Below are 23,105 nucleotides of genomic sequence, written 5' to 3'. Positions count from 1 at the left end.
TGAGTAAAATATGGGATGTGTTGGAATTCACCCAATGAGATCCGGGTAAATCAGGGCCGTGGTTCTGATCTTTTTGCGGTTCGGAGTTCGGATTTTAAATTCCAAATTTTGGGTTTTGGATTGCATAAATTATATGATTTTAGCTGTTTTTAAAACTTTTTATCTATTTTTGAAAAAACAAATCCAGATTCAAAAAAACAAAACACTTGAGGGTGGTTTTGCAAATCCAAATCCAAAGCCTTGAAGGAGATAACGATCCAAAACTAATACCAAAACATGGGGCGCACATCCCTAGTGGTAAGCCATTTTGCTATGACATTTTTTTAAAGGTTGTCAGCGGTATGCCTCTTGAGACCGGTGATAGAGTAGCCTGCCTCTGAATGAGTTGTCATTGTTGTCATTGTTTGTTAAATACTGTTCCTGCTAAAGATGAATCACCCACCCAATGGGCTGTTACAGTCATGTAATGTTCAGTTTGCTCACTACCACTGGTCCACATACCTATGGTTAGGTGGACAGTGGGCACATTGGTATTTTGTAGGCCAAGAATTAGTTTTTTTTTAATGTCTTGGTACAGCCGAGGAATGTCTTTTCGGATAAAATGAAACCAAGATGGAATTTGGTACCGGGGTCACAGGACCTCAATTAACTGCGTGAAACCCACTGCATTAATGGTGGATATTAGATGAAGATCTAATATTAGCACAGCCTTGATGGCATCAGTGATCTGCTGTGCAACTGGCTGATAGCTGTCATACTTGCTTCCCCTTGCAAAGGATTGTTTCACGGTCAGTTGTTTTTCTAAATACTAGTTTTCTTGGTGCCTTTCTGGGATGAAGATCCATCACCAGCAGCATCAGTAGCAGTAGGGATTGCACTGAATGATTCTTCTGAAGAATTCTGGATATGGGAGGAGTCACCTAACCTAAAAAAATTGGATGCAGGACTACCTCCGATCATTACTGTGAATATTGAGGATGAAGGTGATGACTGTAGAGATTGCAGGTGCTGGGATCTAATTGAACTAGAGAGAAGGGAGCTAACTGATACTGCACTGCTTGTTGTTATTTTTTTTAGCACCAGTTTCTGATGTTGTCAAAAAATGTTCATGAGTTCCCTTCAAATGATGTAACAGGGAGGAGGTTCCTAGATGATTAACATATTATTAACATATTACACCTTTATTATCGTGGTTTTACAAATACTACAGATGGCTTGATAATTGTTGTCAGGATTTGGGTAAAAAGTATTCCACACATAAGAGGTGCATTTGTTGATCCTATGCCCAAGCATGAAAATGGCCTTTCTCTTATCATGGCCAAGAGCTGCTTCCACTGGTGTCTAACTTACACAAACAATATCTTCATAATCAACATCATCATTAGCGCCGGCGTTATCTACACAAATATCCCCGTCATCCTATTGCACTTCGTCAGTGGCATCCTCAATTTCTATGTAATTAGCTATACTTCTGCTGCTCATCCCCACATTTGCAGAGAGAGCAGAAATGGTGGAAGGTGGCTTCTCTGCTCTCCTCAGGGATTTGTGACATTTCTGTTTTTGAATGCAGTTTTTTGTACTGCCTTAGAGGTTTTCATTTATTTTACACCTCATCTACACTCTGAGTGATAAGGTCTGGCATCATCATGAGAGGCAGAGGAAGATGCCTCACTGACACTTGCAGAACCACCACTCATAAATAACAGCCAAGGCCTTAGGCGCTCATTCAGACCTGCTTGCAAGATGCCGCCGCTTGCTGGCAAAAAGGGGCCAGTTATTCAAATTCCACGCTTGCACTGTGTGCTGTAAGGACACCCTCTATGTCTTAGTGAGCTACGGCACTGAGCTCTAGCTAGTGTATAAAGACGCCCCCTTTCCCCTCACAACACACTTCATCTCCTGGAATTGTTGAATTAATCGGTAACATCAAGAGCCATCGGAGCTGCTTGCAGCCCTTGAGGTAGCCCCGCCGCAAACACTGCAATCAGTGCAGGCTGAAATACATGCAGGTGATGTGTACAATGACGCTACTTTGCTAATTATGCATGCCCTGTAAACGGCATTTTGTGAGCCTCACATGCCTACAACACCACTCCCCCGTTTACAAGCAGCTTCCCCTGTTACCACCCACAAACGGCACTATCTTTCACTCAAAGTAGCGACCTGATAGTGGCTTACGTGCAACCAAAATCTGATCGCAAAGACTGGCTTGCGCATGTGTGCTGCGTACTATACGCATGCGTAAATGGGCGAAAATCCCTCAGAGCGAGTGAGTGTGACTTAGTGACCGGGTCTGAATGAGCTCCTTACTCTTTCCTTGCCACTGCATGTGGTGAATGGCATGCTGGCAATTTTATTTCTTTCAGCACCACACTTTCCCTTTATTAGAAGTGTTTTTTTTCTTTAGCATTATATATTGTTGTTTTGATTTTAGATGCCCTGACTTAGACCATCTATGCCCTTGAGCATCAGCTTTAGAAGATGACATTAAAGGACCAGTGTCATCATTACAATTATTTATTTTTATTTTTTTAATGTTACAACTCTATTCTTGTGGTGACTGGAGCCACTTGGCTTATATATGCACGTGATCAAAACAAAGCACACCAAATAGTACAAACAGTACAATTATTTATTTATTTTGCCAGTGCAGCTCTATTCCTGTGTGGACTGGAGCCACAGGGCTTGCCTTATATATACATGTGAACATAGTGCACCAAACAGTACAATTATTTAATTTATTTTGTTGATGTCATAGCTCTGTTCCTGCATGGACTGGAGCCACCAGGCTTATATATGCACATGAACAAAGCACACCAAACAGTACAATTATTTAATTTATTTTTATCATGCTGAAGCTCTATTCCTACGCAGACTAGAGACATTGGACCTCATTCAGAGTCGGTCGAAGCGGCCGCACGGTCGTACGCCACCGATGTTCGCTATACTGCGCATGCATAAAGTTCACAATGCGCGTGCGCAAACTAGCCCCTACAATCAGAAATTTCTCTCTCCTTGAGCACAGCCAGGTCGGTAGTTTGAGTGACAGATTGAGGCATTTGTGGGTGGTAACAGGGGAAGGTGCTTGAAAACGGGGGAGTGGAGATCCAGACGCAGGCGTGCCTAATTATGCGAACAGCGTTTTATGGGAGTGCATACGGTTTATGGGAGTGCATACGGTTTATGGGAGTGCATAATTAACAAAGTACCGTCATGGCACATGTGACATGGGAGGTTTTTACACTGACATGATCGTAGAGCTTAAGAGAGGGTATAGTCAACCTTAAGCTCTGCGACCAGTTCCGATGGTTCTCGATGGTCTCGATTAATCCTTATATGCCCGGAGATGACGTGTAATGCGTACGAGAAGGGGGCGTATTTTTTTGTATTCCGGCCGCTTCCTCACCTTGGTCGGCCAGCTACCGATCCGAACTTAGGGACGCAACTTGCGAGGGAATCATTTACATATCCGGCCCCTTTTCCCGTATGACCGTGCAGCCGCTTCGACCGACTCTGAATGAGGTCCATAGGGCTTATATATGCACATGAACAAAACAAAGCACACCAAACAGTACAAACAATACAATTATTTATTGTTTTGATGATGTAGCTCTATTCTTGTATGGGCTGGAGTCACAGAGCTTGCCTTAGAAATGCACGTGAACAAAGCACACCACACAGTACAATTATTTAATTTATTTTTTTATGTCACAGCTCTATTCCTGTGTGGGCTGGAGCCACAGGGTTTATATGCATGCAAACAAAATAAGGTGCACCAAACAGTACCAAAAATAATATTATTAAATATTTTTTTTAATGACACAGCTCTATTCTTGGGTGAACTGGAGCCACATGGCCTTTATATGCACATGAACAAAATAAAGCACACCAAACAGTACAAACAATACAATTATTTAATATCTTTTTTTATATTTTGATGTCGCAGGCACAGCTCTATTCAAACAGTGTGGAGTGGAGTCACAGGGCTTATATATGCTCATGACTGTATTACTAACAGACACAGCACAGCCAATATAGTACAGTACAGTATACAGCAGTATGCACCCTTTATACACATTGACTAAGCAGCACAGCCAATTGTGATTTGTGAGTCTGGACACAGCCTATACAGCAGAGTACAGCACAGCATCCCCTATACACATTGACTAAGAAGCACAGCCACTTGTGGCTTGTTGTGAATCTGGACAAAACCTATACAGCAAAGTACAGCACAGCATACAGAAGCATACATCCCCTCTACACATTGACTAAGCAGCATAGCCACTTTTGACTTGACTTGTGAGGCTGAACACAGCCTATACAACAGAGTACAGCACAGCATACAGAAGCATCCAACCCCTATACATATTCACTAAGCAGCACAGCCACTTGTGAGTCTGGACACAGCACAGCCTATACAGCAGAGTTAAGCACAGCATACCTGACAAGAAAATATCACGAGTCCCATATGTGGTGGCATATATTGAATCCAAAACCCACGAGAATCCGACACCGCGAGGATAACGTGTTTTGCCTCGAAGTGGAATCTGAGTCATGCGGGAAGACGAGAGCCGCCGCTCAGTTTGACTCAGATTTCAAATGTTCGGGCAGGTTTGGTATCTAAGGAATTCGAACTGCTCATTTCTAATTAATACACAATCTACTCTCCCTATAAAACATCAATACCTTACCACCCCACCCCTGATAATATTAATATACAACTCAACCCAACCCTAGCAGCCACCCTTCCCCAGGAACTTACCTCTGCAATCAGGAAGTGGCTGTATGTGGAGCTTCAGGGAGCTGCAGAAGATGAGGAGTTGTAGACAGGCAAAGAAAGCACAATAGTGTTAGGGACAAGGACTCAGGAAGGAGCAGCATGGAAGCAGTGAGGAAAGTGACTGAGAAGGTACCGAGGGCCCAATTCAGACCTTTTTGCTATATGCGTGCGCTCGCAAGTGGCCCGATGTTCTGCGTATGCGCATGCGCATACTTCATTCTGCACGTGCGCGAACTACTCACTGCGATCGCATACCGCTCGCTCGCCCAGCAAAGGCAGCCCAGGGTAATGAGTGACAGGAGAGGCTGTTTGTGGGTGGTAACAGGGGCAGGACACTAATAACGGGGGGTTGGAGATGTGGACGCAGACGTGCCTGGGTGTTTCAACGCAGTTTTAGAGGCATGCATAATTAACAGGCATCGTCACTTTCCATTTTTTTACACTGATTTCCTCGCAATGCTTGCAGTATGGTAAAGCTACCTCAAGCACTGCATTCACATCTGATTGTGCTCGATGTACCAATGTTTTAATACACTTCCTGGAGATGACATGTTGCTGGTGGGTGGCTCTGCCTGTGCGATTGGGCATATGCATACACAAAGTGGCCGCATGCTAAGACATGGTGGGCGTGCTTATGCCTTGGCGTCACTTTGAAAAATTTGCATACGCATCTAGCGAGCGTACACAGATAGTGACCGGGTCTGAATCAGGCCCTGAGTCTGACAGTAGCATATTGGTTGTGGCCAGTGCCAAAGCTGGAGGAGTCAGCAACCATGCAGCAGCACAGCAGAACCCTTTTATGCATGGGCTGACAGATGCCAGTCCAAATCACTATATAGGAATCCAACCTGGAGGTAACATGGGGTCTCATTCAGACCCGGCCGCAAGCGCCAATGCGCTCGCAACCGGGTCGATGGTCCCCACAGAGCATGCGCACGATGGAGCTGGCTCCGTCATGCGCATGCGCGAGACCCGGCTAGCGACAGGTGCTCTGTCGCTAGGGGTCTCGTAGCAGACGGGGCGAGCTGTCGATGTTGAGTGACAGCTCGCCCCATTTGCTGGGCGGGTCGGGGGTGTGCCCGGCCAAATGGAGTTGTTCTAGTCAGAACGCTTGCCGTTTGGGGGCGGCCCCACTGACATCATTGATGATGTCAGTGGGGAACTTCCTGCTCAAACAGAGCAGGAAGTTCCCTGGGCTTACGAGAGCCCAGACCCAACCTTAGGGTCTGGTCGTAAGCCCCGATGGTCGCGATGGTGATGACCATCGCGACCATCATCCTGGTCGGTCGCTAGAGCTGTGGATGGTAACCCACAGCCTAGCGATCGACCAGAAGGTGGCACTTTAAAAAGTAAGTGGCCGCCCTCATTCAGAGCGATCGCTTGCAGCAAGCGATCAACTCTGAATGAGGTCCATGGTCCCCAGCCCATCCCACCCCTGCCTCCTGAGTCACACAGCACTGTGGAAGTCTCTCACTACACAGTGCATTGTGCAGATGGGAGCTGGGTGGGTGGGTATTCGGAGCCTGGAGAAATAATCTTCCAGCAGCTGACAATGACTGGAGGACCTGCAGGCACCTCTGAATCCCTGCACCCTCCCCTAGTGTCTGCTGCACTGTCAATCAGTGCTGATTGAGCAGGGCCCTCCACACTGTGGCTGCAGAGAGGTGCTGCTGCTGAGGAAATGTAAATAACCAGTCCTCAGACCCCCAGCATATACCTGGTGGCTGCTAAGAGGAGCAACTGATGGGGAAATTCAAAGTCACAAATTTGCAGTGATTCGATCAGCGGAAAAAAAAAATTCTATTATTGTTTTATGTTTCAACATTTTTATTTTAATTTTAAAAAAAAATCAATTGTTAGAAATGTTAGAAACAGATGTTCTTGATCTAATTCAATCTTAAAAAATTTGACAATTTCTGAGCAGTTTTTGGAAAAAATATTAGCTAGCTAATGGTGCATATACACGGTCAGATAACAATTTAAAATCGTTCAGTCGTTCATATCTGAAGGAAAATCTGACATATCTGACATGCCTGAACGATGGACGATGCGCGTTCCCATTTGTCAGATAACGATATCTGACATCTGGTGTGTTTGCAGTCAGACTTGGACGATTCCATTCATTTTAATGCAGTCAAAAATTGTTCAATCGTTCAAATCGTTCAAAACTTTGGTAAAATCGTTCAAATCGTTCAATCGTTCATCTGACAAATCTGACCGTGTGTATGCTCCATAAGTGGTTAATGTGCATTTCAATATGTTTACTAGACCATTCTGCATTTTTCTATGTATGTTTTTGTGGATAATAAAATTCAGTTATATGATTAATCATATTTCAAAACTAAACAACTTCCTTTTTTTCAACAGGTTTTTCTTATAGAATTTCTTGTTGCTCTGGGATCCTCAGTGCTCATTATAGTAGCCATGCCACATTTCAACCTATTTACCAACATAACCATCCTCAGCAGTGTTTACTTTATTCCTGCAGCTTTACAAATATATAATCAATTCAAAAAGAGAAATTGCAGATGGCTTATGGCCATTTGTTCTTTTATCTTACTTATAACTGGCTATATACTATTCTCTCTTATTTATTATTGGGGCGAAGATTCCTATAAAATTACATATTATGCAGTTGCAATAATTGGAACAATTTTAGTATCAATAAATTGGTATGAAAATTTTACCCAACAAGGAAATGCAGGTTGTGATATAAAACCAGAACGCGATGAAAGAAATGTCCTCTATATGTGTGGCAGCATTGTAAGGATCCTGGTCACAGTCGCAGTGGTGGGAATTTCCGTTCCACTAGAAGGATACCAGTGGAATGCGATAACAACTACAACCCTGAATGAACGATATTTGGTACTTAGCCTCTTTGGAATCCAGGCTCTGAGCTCTGCACTTTGTCATTGGTTTGGAGTTGTTGCATGTAAAATGCGAAATGTTACAAAAGGTTTTTATCTTCCTTTGATATCTTCAACGATAACAGTGATCTTAGCTTTCATCTTAGCTTTCATTTCTGAGTATAAGGAAGCACAAAACAAAAATGGAACTCAAACATTTAATGTGTCCTATTTTTGCCAAAATGCTATAATGCTTGACAACGGCACATTGATTGAAACTTTGTTTTTGGAAATAACCCACCATATATGCAGAAAAGTAATGGATATTAACACTTCAAATTATGCCATAGTTTTGTTTATAAGTGGCACATGTTGGTATATAGGATCCATCTTTGCAACTTATAAAGTTTGTAGACTAAAGGTTCAAAGGATTGAAAGAACAACTAAATTATTTGGCCGTCGCTTGTATGAAGCTGCTTTTATTGATCAGTCCTCACTCCTCAACATAAGAATTAAATTTAACAAAAACACTTTGGATTCAAGAAATGTAAGGTAAGAAATATAATATTTGCAAACTGCAATTTTTCAGTTATATATATATAATTTTGAAATCATATAATTCTGTTAACTATAATTAGATAATCAATATATAGAACTATTACAAGATAATGATTTTAAGTATATTAATATTGAACTATAGGCCATTTAAAACTAGAGATATGAGGCGACCCCCGTGTTTTGGTTTTGTATCTGGATAACCCCTGGTTTTGGATCTGGATTGGTTTTGCCAAAACCTCACCTCCGTGTTTTGTTTTTTGGTTTTGGTTTTGGTTTTGGATCTGGATTTTTTCTTAAAAAATCATAAAAACAGCTAAAATCACATAAAATGGGCCTGTTTTTGTTCCTACAGTATTATTAACCTCAATAACAATTATTTCCACTTGTTTCCAGTCAATTTTGACCACCTCACAGATCACTATATTGTTTTCATCCAGTTTAGGCCCAAAATTTGCACCAAGCTAGCTGGCTGACTAAGCTAAGCAGCAGCAGTGGAGGGCACAAACACGTGGCAGTTCAACTTCCAACGTGGCACATCAGGAAACAAATGTTTTTATTATTCAAGAGAGACCTCAGGGACTTGGAGTATGTATGTAGTTGAAGGCAGGGCAGGGACAGGAAGGGTTGATTGGTAGTAAGTTTATTTTATTTTTTGATTCCAAAGAAAATGTATGAGGGGGGGAGGCATTTACAAAAAAATATTTGACACATTCACATCAGTCCTTGCCCCAGAAGAATCCTTGAGGGCCATGCCTGCTGCTGCTGCTGCTGGGAGAGGATTTTCTCATCCCAGAAGGGGACCATAAAGACTTCTAGTAGTGCTTTCCACATGAAAAAGCATTTCCCAACCTGTACAGGGACATTAAAAAAACATAGGCCCTCATTCAGAGCCGTACGCTCTGAGCAGAGCGCACGCTCTGAATGAGGGCCGGGCTCCATTTTCATGGAGCGTCCTCCTGGACGCTCGTATAGCTGTGGGTCACCACCCACAGGCTATACGAGCGTGCTTTGTGATGGCTGCGATGGTCGAGACCATCGAAATTGCGAGCCGGAGCCTGCGGTTGAGGTTTTCAACCGCAAGCTCCGGAGTGATTTTGGCTCTATCAGAGCCAAAATCACTCCCACTGACATCACTAGTGATGTCAGTGGGCCGGCTTCTGACGGGAGGCGTTCCCGTGGGAACGCCCCCGTCAGGGAGGCACGCCCCCGGCACGCCCACCAAAGGGGGCGTGCTGTCAATCAACATTGACAGCACGCCCCCTTTGATCGGACACAACGAGCGAAGGACTTTCCTTCGCTCATCGCGTCTGGCGCATGCGCACGACGGAGCTCCCTCCGTCGTGCGCATGCTCAGTGCATAACATCGACCCACTTGCGAGCGGACAGCCGCTCGCGAGTGGGTCTGAATCAGGCCCATAGTTAGTTAGTGGCCTCAAAGTGCCACTTAACCTGCACAGATATGTGGACAAGCAAAAGATCTATGATTTAAGGCAGGGGTAGCCAACCCAGGTCCTCGAGAGCTACCAACAGTGCATGTTTTCCAGGTCTCCTCACAGAATCACAAGTGTAATAAATAATGAAATTTGTTGGTGAGTAATGAATACACCTGTGCACCAGCTAGGTGGTCTGGAAAATGTGAACTGTTAGTAGCTCTCGAGGCCTGTGGTTGGCTACCCCCAATTTAAGGCCTTACGTTGTGTCTTTCTTGAGAATCCTGTGCCTGATTCTGCGGCTAGGAGTGGATTTTCATCCCAGAAGGGGACCAGGAAGAGTGCTTTCCAAAATAATTGACTTAAATAATCCTTTGCAAACCGTCTGTAAAGACATTTCCCAACCTGTACAGGGACATTAAAAAAAACAGAGTTAGTTAGTGGCCTTCAAATTGCTGTTGTTCCCACTATCCATTTAACCATATCAGATAGGTGAACAAGCGGAACAGAGCATTAAATGCAACATTTCAGATTTAAGGTTTAAGTCTTACGTTGTATCTTTCTTGGGAATTCTTGAGCACCATGCCTGCTTGCTGGGAGTGGATGTTCATCCCAGAAGGGATGAAGACATTGTTTTTTCTTCCCAACAGACACAGATCTGAAGAGAAAGAGATACATGTAAATAATTACTGGCAGGAAAAAGAGGCAATTTGGGGGTAATATTAGATTTACTAAAGTCACTAAAAATGAAAAGTGTACATGTTGACCATAGCAACCAATCAGATTGTATTTATCATTTCTCTATTGCATTCTAGAAAATGATAGACAGGATCTGATTGGTTGCTATGGGTAACATGTACACTTTTCATATTTAGAAACTTTAGTAAATAAATAAACCCTGTGGAGGCCCTTACACAAAAAAACTGCCTTTGCTTTAATTGAGCTGCCCACCTTTCAGTGTGTACTCAGAAAGAGTTTTCAGCACAGCCGGGAACCTTGTCAGTGATCGCCCTGAGACTACTTCCTCAAAATGTGGAAAAGATGATGTCCATTAAATTGAAATGCAAATTCTACAAGAAAGACCTTTACTGTCAATTATGTGCAAATATTAGACAGGCAACTGTAATGGTGGTTTCCAGTGGGGACAAATTAATATTGTGTGAAGAAGATTATGTATATATCACCCCAGATTATACCATCACCCAAGCCTATATCGTCATTCCAATCTTGTGTTGTGTAGAATTTACAGCTGCGCTCCCTGTTAGATTGGGGATTTATTGTCTACTTTAGTGGATGTGAGCTCCATTTTAGTCCATATCACCACACCCCCTACACATCTTCTGACCTGGGCTATAGGAGAAGCAGCTGCACTCTGGAATACGGTTGCATGGAGTTGCCCCTCCTACTCACTGAAAGTCAGGTAGAGAGGCCATGGGTAGGGAGTAGGGACACTATAATCAGAGAACACAGTTTTAGCTGCTTTATTCCAATTTTTAAACCATATCCTCTATTTTCACCTTTGAAAATGTTTATGCAAATCTCAGCAGAGGTGTTTGTGATGCCATGGCTAACGCGTACACAAACACATTGATTGATTGAATTCATTTTTTGGGGGCACTTGGGAGATTACCCAAATAAGGCAGCAGCCTCTTAATAAATGACAAATGCAACACAGCACTCCTGCACACCTACATTGATGACAGGTGTGGCTAACACTAGAGATGAGTGGGTTCAGATCTCAGAGATCCGAACCCACCCGAACGTAGAGATCCGGGGCGAGAAACGAACATGCGTTCGGTTCCCCTGCCGACCCCGGACCTCAAATCGAGGCAAAACCTCAGAGACAAAATCTTGCGGCTCGCAAGCTTTCGTCTCTGCTTTATAAGGAGGAGCCTGCATTGGCGCCATTTCACTCTGGCTGTGGAGAGTGAATAGGGAGGGTGGGTAATATAGGGCTGGTGCTGTCTGCTGTGTCCATCTGGGTGGGTGCACTCTGCTGTGTCCATCTGGGCTTGTGCTGTCTGTTGTGTCCATCTCAGGGGCAAACGCAGGATTCTCAGGGAGGGGTATCCATTATATATATCTACACACACACACATATATAAGTAGGTGCATGCGACAGAGGCCCCCAGTAGTAGTCCTCCCTATGTAGTGCCCCTTATATAGTGCCCCCAGTAGTAGTCCCCCCCTTTGCAGTGCCCCTTACATACTGCCCCCAGTAGTAGTCCTCCCCCTATGCACTGCCCCTTATATACTGCCCCCAGTAGTAGTCCTCCCTATGTAGTGCCACTTATATAGTGCCCCCAGGAGTAGTCACCCCTATGCAGTGCCCTAAGTGGTGGTCCCCCCTATACAGTGCCCCTTATATAGTGCCCCCCCAGCAGTGCCAGTGCCCCAGTAGTGGTGCCCCATATGCAGTGCCCCCAGTAGTGCCCTTTATATAGTGCCCTTAGTAGTAGTCCCCCCTATGCAGTGCCCCTTATATAGTGCCCCAGTAGTGCCTCCCCAACAGTGCCGGAGCTCCCAGTAGTGGTCCCCCATATGCAATGCCACTTATATTGTGCCCCCAGTAGAAATCCCCCTGTATGCAGTGCCCCTTATTTAGTGCCCCTTAGATAGTGCCTCCCCAGCAGTGACTGTGCCCCCAGTAGTGCCTCCCCCCAGCAGTGACAGTGCCTCCACTAGTTGTCCCCCCTTGAAGTGCCCCCAATATAGTGCCCTCCAGTAGTTCCTCCCCCCAGCATTGCCCCCTACATATATAACAAAATCTTATACAAAAAAAACCCACTTACCTGAATAATCCCGCTCCTGTGCCCGCCTCCGTCCATGAGCCGGAAGGTGGAGCCCGGCTCCGGCAATACTTCCCTCTGTCTAGCTCCCTCTGGGAGGGCTGTGTGCATGGCGCACAGCCCGTCCACTGCCGATTCAGCTGCCAGCACTTCCGTGTCAGGTGATATGAAAGGCACCTGACGCGGAAGCGCTGACATCTGAACTGGCAGTGGCCTGGCTGTGCAGCGCTGAGCGGCCGATCGTGGATGGCCCAGGGATGGTGCAGAGATGCAGACAATGCTGTCTCCATCTCTGAAGAGAAAAAAATATTGGTTGGTCAGGGGGGGGTTTCTAGGTACTTAGAAACCCCCCCTCCGTGCGCTAGTGCATCTGGGCTGGTGCTGTCTGCTGTTTCCATCTGGGCTGGTGCTGTCTGCTGTGTCCATCTGGGATGGTGCTGTCTGCTGTTTCCATCTGTAATGGTGCAGTCTGCTGTGTCCATCTGGGCTGGTGATACCTGCTGTGTCCAAATGGGCTGGTAGCATGCTGCCTATGTCATCAATCGCTGCTGCCTCGGTCAGGAGTGCTCCGGGCCCCAAGTTGTGGGCAAAAAAAATAAAATTATATATTAAAAATGAAATTTTGCGTGTGCGTTAGCCATCCACACTTATTCAGACAGCAACCTAATGCTGCCTGTGTCATCAATCGCTACTGCATCGGTCAGGGGTGCTCCGGGCCCCAAGATGTGGGCAAAAAAAAAAATCTGTATAATAAAAAGTGTATTTTTATCGTGTGTGAGTGTGTTTTAGCTGCACTTATTCAGACAGCCACCTATTGCTGCCTGTGTCGTCAATCACTGCGGCCTCGGTCAAGGGTGCTCCAGGCCCCAAATGTGGACCAAAAAAAAAATCTATGTAATAAAAAGTGTGTGTGCATGTGCATTAGCCACACTTGTTATTATTATCAGACAGCAAACTAGTGCTGCCTGTGTTGTCAATCGCTGCTGCCTCGGTCAGGGGTGCTCCGTGCCCCAAGTTGTGGACCAAAAAAAGAATCTATATAATAAAAAGTGTATTTTTTTTTTGTGTGTGTGCGTTAGCCGCACTTATTATTATCAGACAGCCACCTAGTGCTGCCTGTGTCATCAATCGCTGCTGCCTCAGTCAGGAGTGCACTGGGCCCCATGTTCTGGACAAAAAAAAAATATATATATATAATAAAAAGTATATTTTTTATTCTGTGTATGTGCATGCATTAGCCGCACTTATAATGAGACAGCAGCAACCTAGTGTATTGTAATGGCCACAGTCAGTATCTCCTGTATGCCCCTTTCATTTTTAAAAAATGGGCACGTTAGTGTTTCCCGCCCACTGCTGTCACTTAGTTTAGTCAGCCATTTAGCTGGATGCAACATTTTGGTCCTAGGCCTAACCCAGATGAAAAATCAATATTGTGAGCTGTGAGGTGGTCATAATTGCCTGCAAATGACTGGGAATAAATGTTATTAAGGTTAATAATACTGTAGGGACAAACACAGGCCCAAATTATGTGGGTTTACCTGTTTTTATCATTTAAAAAAAAAGATCCAGATCCAAAACCAAAACCAAAACATGCAAGGGTGGTTTTGCAAAACCATATCCAGATCCAAAACACGAAGGAGATACAGATCCAAAACCGGAAACAAAACCAAAAACACAGGGGTCGGCGCACATCCCTAGCTAACACACACACAGGAAAATTGTTGTTGTTTTATTCACACTAGGGGTGAAGAGAACCCCTGAAAGCAGCAGCCCCTATACAGACAGCAGCACAGCACCCCTTCACCCCTATGTTGATGACAGGTGTGGCTAACACGCACAAAATATTGTTTTATTTTTTTTCACACTGGAGGTAAAGAGCACCCCTGAAAGAGACAGCAGCCCCTTGACAGACAGCAGCACAGCTTACATGCACACCTACGTTTTATTTATTTATTTATTACCAGTTATTTATATAGCGCACACATATTCTGCAGCGCTTTACAGAGAGAATATTTGCCCATTCACATCCGTCCCTGCCCCAGTGGAGCTTACAATCTATATTCCCTAACACATGCTCACACACATACACACTTGTGGTCAATTTTGAGGGTAGCCAATTAACCTACCAGTATATTTTTGGAGTGTGGGAGGAAACCGGAGTACCCGGAGGAAACCCACGCAAGCACAGGGAGAATATACAAACTCCACACAGTTAGGGCCATGGTGGGAATTGAACCCATGACCTCATTGCTGTGAGGCAGTAACGCTAACCATTACACCGTCTGTGCTGTCTGTACGTTGATGACAAGTGTGACTAACATGCACATAGAATGATTGTTAGGTTTTTTTTTCACACTGGGGGTGAAGAGCACCCCTTATGGACAGAGCATCCCCTGGACAACACAGCAGAACAGCCAGCCCTTATGGACTACAGCCAGCCAGCCCCTATGGACAGGACAACAACCAGTCTCTATGGATGGACAGGACAACCTCAGTCACAACAACAGCCAGCCCCTATGCACAACAGCACAGCTCCCAGCTCCCTCCCTCTTCACTCTCCACAGCCGGAATGAAAAATGGCAGCAATCACGGGACCTTTATAGATAACAAATCCCATGAGAATCCGATAGCGGGATGATCACGTTTTTCCTCATTTTCAGACCCGAGTCAGGTGGGAAAACTGGAGTCGACTCGGATCTGACTCGGATCCCCTAAGTTTAGTTGAGTTCGGTTCTCAGGGAACCGAACCCGATAATCTCTATTTAAAACTGAACTCACAGCACATGAGACTTCATATATTTTGTACTGATGTCACAGAAGTGAATTAGTATAGCCAAACTTCTACTGTATATCTTCAAAATGACAAGCAAATCCTGTGGATGGGAGTGGAAGACACAAAGTACAAATAGAATTGGGAATGGAGGGGATTGTTGCCAGGGCCGGCAACAGAAATCTCGGGGCCTGGTACACGGATGTCTCAGGGGGCCCCTCCTTCTGTCCACCATCTTCGATCCCGCAAATCCCTCCCCTGCATGTGTGATATGTGAAGCATGATATGCTAACTAAAAGATACACCAGACTTTAAATAAAGTAAAAATACATGACTTACCACACTGTCTCTCTGTCACTGATGATGTAGGCTGTAGTTCTTCTCTGCTGTCTCTTGCAAGGTCTTCTTGATGTCAGTGCTTTGGATGCCCTAGTGTCTGCAGCCAGCCATCCTTAGTCGTCAGCCCCTCATTACCTTCCTCAAATTCAGCCTCTCATCAACATCCTCAGCCCAGAAGCCCCCCATCACCTTTCTCCATCCCCAGACTCCATCCTCAGCCCCTATAACCTTCTGCCCCCAGCCTCTTTCACCTTCCTCTGCCCATAACCCCCTGATTGTCAGGGAGAATCCCTGAAACAGAAGCAATCTCCCTGTCTCCCTGAAGAGCCTAGCAATCTCCATGATTCTACCTTATCCCCATTATGAATATGTTATATATAAAAATAAACAGATATATACATTCAAATGGGATCATTAGTATCATGTCCCTGCATTGGTTATAAGGCACAATGGGCTTGATTCAGAGGCGCTCGCAAAAAGCCTCCTGGCCGATCGCTAAGCAGTGGGTGACCACCCACAGCTTTTGCGGGCGGCCAGGTGATGGTCGCAATTGTTGCGACCATCGGGCTTGCGACGAGACCCTTGTGGTAGGGTCTCGTTCCCGCAAGCCTCAGTGAGCTTCCTGCTCTAATAGAGCAGGAAGCTCACTACTGACATCACGAGTGATGTCAATAGGGCCGCCCACAAATGGCAGGTGTTCCTTCAGGAACACCTCCGTTTGGTCAGCCACCCCCCCTCCCTGCCTACAAAATGGGGCGAGCTGTCGATCAACATTGACAGCAACCCCGTTTTGTTACGAGCCCCGGAGTGAGTGATTTCTCGCTTACTGCGGGGCTCGCACACGCGCAGTGTGCAAGCCATGAGTGCACACTGCCCGGCCATCGACCCGCTTGCGAGCGCTATGTGCTTGCGAGCGGGTCTGAATCAGGCCCAATGATCATTGTGGCTAATTGCATTTTCAGTAATGTATAACTGTATTAATCAATAATTAGATCTTACTAACTGCTTTGGGGCTCATTTCCATTTGGATGTAAGTCAATTTTATGGCACGCCTCTCAGATGTAGCAGTACACACCCAGTTTAATGCGAGCTCATAAGTGCTGCTTTCACAATTTCCCTGAAATTCTTTTTCAAAAGTAGGCAATCATGCATTGATTCATTTTTGCATGCATGTGTTCTGCTCACTGGGTGCCTGGGAATAAACAATCACAGAACTAGCATTTTTTCTGATAATTATAAAAATTCTACTATATTGGCAAGTAGTAGTTTTTACACATAGGGTGTATCAGAATCTATTTAAAATCCTTCATATACCATATTTATAGTTGGTATGTGCTTGTTTTTACTGTGGAAGAATTAGGATGCCAAACAGGCTATGCTGCTTTTTGATTTTAATCACACATAAAAATTGCACATCCCACCGATAATGGATAACTGTTTGTTGATGGAAGAATGCAGCATCATAAAATGTATGCACTATGAAATTATTTTACTATTACATTACTTTCCCCACTGTTGAACCCTAAAACAATGTTATTGTTTCTTTTATGTGACCTACAATATATATACCTTGCAGAAAGAAAAGAGAAAAACACTCTCTTAGTTGGGGCACTCACCCTACCCAAATGAAGTTAAAACTTTTGGCCTGATTCAGAGCCACTCGCTGCTGGCGAGCACTCGTTCTGAATCAGGGCGTGTTTTTTTTTTTTTTCTCCAGTCCGCTCGCTAAGCTGTGGGTGACCACCCACAGTTTGTGCAAGCGGCCTGGAGTCCGTCACAATTATCGTGACCATCGGGCTTGCGACGAGACCCTGTGGCTCTAATAGAGCAGGAAGTGATGTCAGTAGGGTCACTAGTGATGTCAGTAGGGCCGCCCACAAACGCCAGACGTTCCTAAGGGAATGCCTGCATTTGTGCAGCCACCCACCCTCCCCAACTACAAAACGGGTCGAGCTTTCACTCATCATCGACAGCCGCCCTGTCTTGTAGCGAGACCCATAGCGACTGAGCTGCAGTCGCTGGACGGGTCTCGTGCATGCGCATGCCGGAGGCGGTGCATGTACAGTCGGGTAACATCGAGCCACTTGCGAGCGCTGTGCGCTCGCAAGCGGCTCTGAATCAGCCCCTTAGCTTTTAATAATATTCGATAAAACACATCCATAGTAGAATGCTGTAGCAAGAAGTCAATATTAAAAAAATATGAATCCAACGAAAGTAAGATTAAAAACTTATCAAATTTTGAATGGCAAACATTGATCCTGCTACTTATCTACACAGAGAGTGGGTATCAGAAATCTGTTATAAACATCTGAGATATACATACAGTATATACAGTAGTGGTGGTTAATTTACTGTATGAGACAAACTCTATCCCCCAACAAATGTTTTGGGAATTAATTATTTTAACAATTAGATGGCATAGTTTTACTATTGTGAGGATTCATATTTTTTTTAATCTTGACTTCTTGCCACAGCATTCTACTATGGATGTGTTTAAACAAATATTATTAAAAAGCTAAGTTTTAGTTTCATTTGGGTAGGGTGAGTGCCCCATCTAAGAGAGTACTTTTCTTTTTTCTTTCTACATACTTGTCACAGCTGAGGTTTAGGTTTGGTCAGACCAGGCGTGGGAGGCTAGAGGAGACTTTGGAGGCGTGAATGAAACTAGAGCCAAGACTTCATCATGTATGATGTGAGGAGTTACAGTATATGAATTGTAGAGGATGATGGGCCCTGAAGGTGAGGACAGTAAAGTACATGTCTTTATTAAACAGCAGGTTGGAATGGGAACTGAATATATGACACTGAAGAGATAGGCAGAATCGGTTTAGGACCGATGATGCTGGATCGGTTTGAGACCGATATTGATGAATTGAAGAACTTGATCGGTGTGATACCGATGTTGTTGAATTGAGGAACTAGATTGGTTTGAGACCAATGTTGATGAATTGAAGAACTTGATCGGTTTGAGACCGATGTTAGAGAATATTGAAAGGAACCGGTTTTTGGAGACATTGGATGGGACCGATGTATGGGGATATCGGCTAAGACCAATGGCGGCAGATAGAAAAAAGTCTCTGTGGTAAAAGCAGACTGGAGTGTAAGATGGAATGGAGACTTTTAACCAGACTTGGAACTGGAATCACATAGACTTTAACCATTCAGATACAGAGTACCTGGTAGCTCAGCACAGAGCTGTAACTTCAGCAAGAAGCGACGTTGTACTGGCAACAGAGGACAGACAGGAGATGGAATTTATAGGGGAGTATCCCCCACAGCTGCGATCAGCTGGTCTGGGAGCAGTGCTCTGAGTGGAGGAAGATCGTCAGGAGTCCAACATGGATACTCCCATACTATGGTTTAGGAGGGAACTCTGGTGAGCAGCTGTGTGCAATCATAATGGGAAGACACGTTGTGAGAAAGGGGCTGCAGAGAGCCATCTCCTTGCTCAGTGACAGGACACTGGGTCTGAATCAGCATGGATCACAACTGCAAAAGTGTACACAGATGGCCACTTGTTGCATACTGCGCATGCACAAAGGCATTATTGTGATTGCACTGCGATCATGAAAATAACGGAGAGCAATTGCAGAATGTTCGACAGGCAGTGAGCGTTTGGGGCTGGTGGTCGGTGAAACTCAGGTGTGCCTGGCCATTTGAATGCCATTGTATGGGTGTGCATAAATTAGCCACTGCGATGGCATACACAGCTTGTGTACTCACTGCATACAACAAGTTAGCAGTTCCTGAGTAAGGTTAGTCCTGTTGTAATTCTGCGTGAGGGGCCGATGTTACTCGATGTTACCTATGTATATGCAGGACTGTACGGTATTATGGATGGGCAGCAGTGGGAATCTCTATGCTGGCTGTGCAAAAGCATTGCGACAGCATTCATTAACAAATTTTCACAGTGGGTCTGCCTGCGTATTCGCAGCTGCGATCGCAATAGAGATCCATAGTGAATCAGGCCCTCAGAGTAGACGGGGCAGGAGCAGCACATACAGACCTCAGCACCAGCCAGGGGCAATGTGCAATGTGAGCGGACCTCTGTGCTATCAGGGAGTGATGCACAACTGGAGCGAACCTCTGAGCTAGCCTGAAAAGACACCGGAGAGGTAAGATAGTGGGTTCCTCCAATACTGAATTTTCATACCTGTATAAGGTGCTAATATCTATACATTTTGGATAAGACTTACCCCCTCATACATTAATCCTTCTTGTGCTTCGGGTAATCCCCTCCCTCCATTTGGGACACAATATATTTACATTCTTGTTGCAGAATAATGTGACTAAAGTAGTGATTTTACACATTTCAATGCAATTTAAGATACATTTGTTTTGTATTTTCTTACAGCTCCACGGACAATGTGATGATCTATTTATGTGCCACGATGTGGCATGAAACACGGAGCGAAATGCAAAAAATTCTCACATCAATATTCAGGTATTTCAGAAGGGCCTTTATATTCCCAATATTAAACAAGAAGGCAAAAAACATGTCCGCACAGTTCATAGCATATATATATATATATATATATATATGTATATATATATACTGTGTATATATATGTATATATATAATAAGCAAGAAAGCATGTCTGTCTGCTTGTCGTTTATGCATAGCCAGAGTTTTGGACCTTTGGCATGGTGGTGTAGTTTGACCAGGATTAGGTTTCTGCATAGGTTCGAACTTCATCAGGGCCACAAACTGTCACACAATCCCTAAAAATGGGGACACTCTTACATTACACAGGTCCTGGGGCTGGCTCAAGTGGATATTGGTAGTATGCCAAAAACCCGTGTAAAAGTTTCAAAAGTATCCTTTTCATCCCACAGTCTGAGCAAGTGTCAAACTTTATGACTCATGCAAGTTCATATTACATCCAGAGTTAGTCCTTTTTAAAGTGACCATATATATTAGTCAGCCCTCTGTGTTTGCATGCAAGGGCATAACTAAAACTTTGTAAGCCACATAGCAAGATCTTAAAAGTTACCCCCACCCCCCAGCTAAAAAAATACATATATTTTCCCCCATGCAGAACCCATTCGCGTTATGCCACACAGTAGTTCCCCTTATACACATTATACAATGCAGTAGTAGTGCCTCATATAATATTATTCTACACAGTAATGCCCCTTAACTGAATCAGCTGGTGGGCTGGCACCACATCAATACTGCTCCAACCCAGGCCCCCGTTGGCAGCCACACCTTGTGTGCATATCTGGGTGCAGGGAGAGTGGAGGGGCCACAGAGGCTGCTTGTATACCATAGCACCCACACCCCTTGCACTCACGGTAGTTATGCCATTGTTTGTATGCATGATAGCAAACATTTGGGTTCTTTTCAGCATCAATGGAATGTTTAGGCAAGGACAATGTAAACAAATAAAGGCTGCAGGTGTACTTCTGGGTCCAGTCTTCAACCTGGGCAATGCTGGGTATCCCAGCTACTGTATGTATAAATATATATATATATATAATATATATATATACATACATACAAAAAACAATGGTCCAGCTTTCCCTGTTTATAAAATTATGCTTGGTCGGGTGCCCGCACATATAACGAACATATCCTCCATTTGGTTCGGCACTCTAAGCTCCAACAAACGATCAACACACAGGCATGTAAATTGCAACATTTCAGTGTCACTTATTCCAACACTGTCATCAGACTGAAATTCAAAATATAAAATACAACACTTACCTTATATAGGAGGAGCATCTCTATGAACCATGTGAACTCTATAGCTGGAACCAGGACAACACACCTGGACAGATAGTGCATAGATTATGACATCATCAATCATGATGTGTCATCAGTGACAGACCATCACCAAAGAGACCGTAATACACACAGCTAAAACTACAATATATGACAAAATATACATAGTGCAAATGCTAGTTGTATGATTGAATAGTTATATTGATGCAGAAAGCACATCAATATAATGAACATATCATGCAACATGCAGAACTATCTAGTAACATTAAATAAATCTGTACAGTTATCCGATAAGATACTAGTAGCAAAAATATCTTGCCTACATCGTTACTAATAACACAATGTATCAATCATGTCCACAAATACACAAAACGAATCCATAGGCTGTCACCTAGAGGAAAGAACTAAGGGCCTGATTCAGAACGAGACGCAACACAGTGATCGCATGCAATGACCGTTTGTCACCTGTCTGTGCATGCGTATGTGTCAATATGCGCATACGCGAGCCAGTCTTTGCGATCGGGAAGCGATCACCCAGAGTACACAGACGGCCCGCTACTTTTAGAGACAGAATATGACTTTTGTGGGTGGTGATGGGGGAAGGTGCTTGTAAACAAGGGAGTGGTGCTGTCAATGCAGGCGTGTCTGAGCATCAAAACAGTATTTTCAGGGCGTGCATAATTAAAGCGGAGCATCATTGTACACGTCACCTGGCTTTTTTTTACTGCAGCACTCGCAGTGCTTGCGGTAGGGTAGGGTCTACCTCAAGCACTGTGTATGCCTCCGATGGTTCTCAATGTTACCAATGGTTTAATATACTTCCTGGAGATGACGTGTGCTGCGAAATTAAAAGGGGCGGCATTAGACCAGCTTGCTATCGCTTTGCTGCCGCACGCTAAGACATTGAGGGTGTCCTTAAGTCAGGCCGTGCGATCATGGAATTTGCATACCCGTCCCCTGATGGCTGCGTGCGATCACAGCTTAGCGTCTGGGTCTGAATCAGGCCCTAAGATAGAGTACACTGTCAAATAAACACACTTCATAATCTACAGGGTTTGCAAGAGTAGCTAATAACTAGAAAATATAAAAAATATAGATTGTATAACAACTTAAATTATAAGAAGTTATTTAATCCTAAATTATTGTTAAGCCTCTTGGTGACAAGCATCCCTAACCTGTATATCCATCTACTTCAATTAGTAACTCAGGGGCCTATTCATCAACACTAAAATAACGTTTTGAAGGACATTTTCCTTAAATAACATTATTTTAGTATTCATGAAGAGACTTAACACAGGAGATATCACTGATATCTCCTTGCTAAGTCCCCCTGCGTTAATTTCCACACTCCCCATACATTAGTATGGGGATATGGAAATTATGGTAGTCATCAAATTCTGAAAATTTTGTATTTTTGGAATTTGATGGAGGTACTATTCGCCACTGTGAGGTGGCGAATAGCAGGTGACACTTACCTGTGTCAGCATGGGCAGGTCCCCCGGAATCTCCCTCCGGCGCTCTGGTCTCTCCTCTGGCTCTGTCTGCTAAGCTGTCATGTGTTTTCCCAGCAGAACACAATAAAGTTTAGAAACAAGTGCTGTGGGACAGTAAGCTCATTGTCTGGGTTAAGTGGCATCTACAGAGGTGGGGCTGCAGCACAGTCCAATATCAAATAGGGGAGCCACACAGGGGAGTCTTTAGAGAGGAGGAGGCCCGTGTGCATCTCCTGACACAGCCCCCCCTCTCACTCCGGTGGCCGGCAGCTGACTGATGCGGCTGGCCGGCCACTGCAGAATCAATAGACTCTGAGCACTAGAGTGTGCCCAGGGTGTATTGCGCATGCGCATAACGGTGGGGAAATGGTGTGG

The 23,105-nt window shown here is 44.4% G+C and overlaps 1 protein-coding gene across 2 annotated transcripts in view; it reads left to right on the top strand.

Moving 5' to 3' along the window:
* Window positions 1-7,815: 7,815 nt before the first annotated feature.
* LOC148523927 (chitin synthase chs-2-like) overlaps window positions 7,816-23,105 on the top strand; it is a 196,061-nt gene continuing 180,771 nt past the window's right edge. For both annotated transcript variants that reach the window (XM_088472539.1, XM_088472538.1), the window contains exons 1-2: window positions 7,816-8,178; window positions 19,867-19,956. In XM_088472539.1, coding sequence (XP_088328665.1) covers window positions 7,877-8,178; window positions 19,867-19,956 — 392 coding nt within the window. In that variant the 5' untranslated portion in view covers window positions 7,816-7,876. The remainder of the gene's footprint in view (window positions 8,179-19,866; window positions 19,957-23,105) is intronic.

Source organism: Taudactylus pleione, unplaced genomic scaffold (assembly GCF_031769625.1).
Source record: "Taudactylus pleione unplaced genomic scaffold, aTauple2 ptg000125l, whole genome shotgun sequence".
Taxonomy (NCBI): domain Eukaryota; kingdom Metazoa; phylum Chordata; class Amphibia; order Anura; family Myobatrachidae; genus Taudactylus; species Taudactylus pleione.
This window is presented reverse-complemented; position numbering and strand designations above follow the sequence as displayed.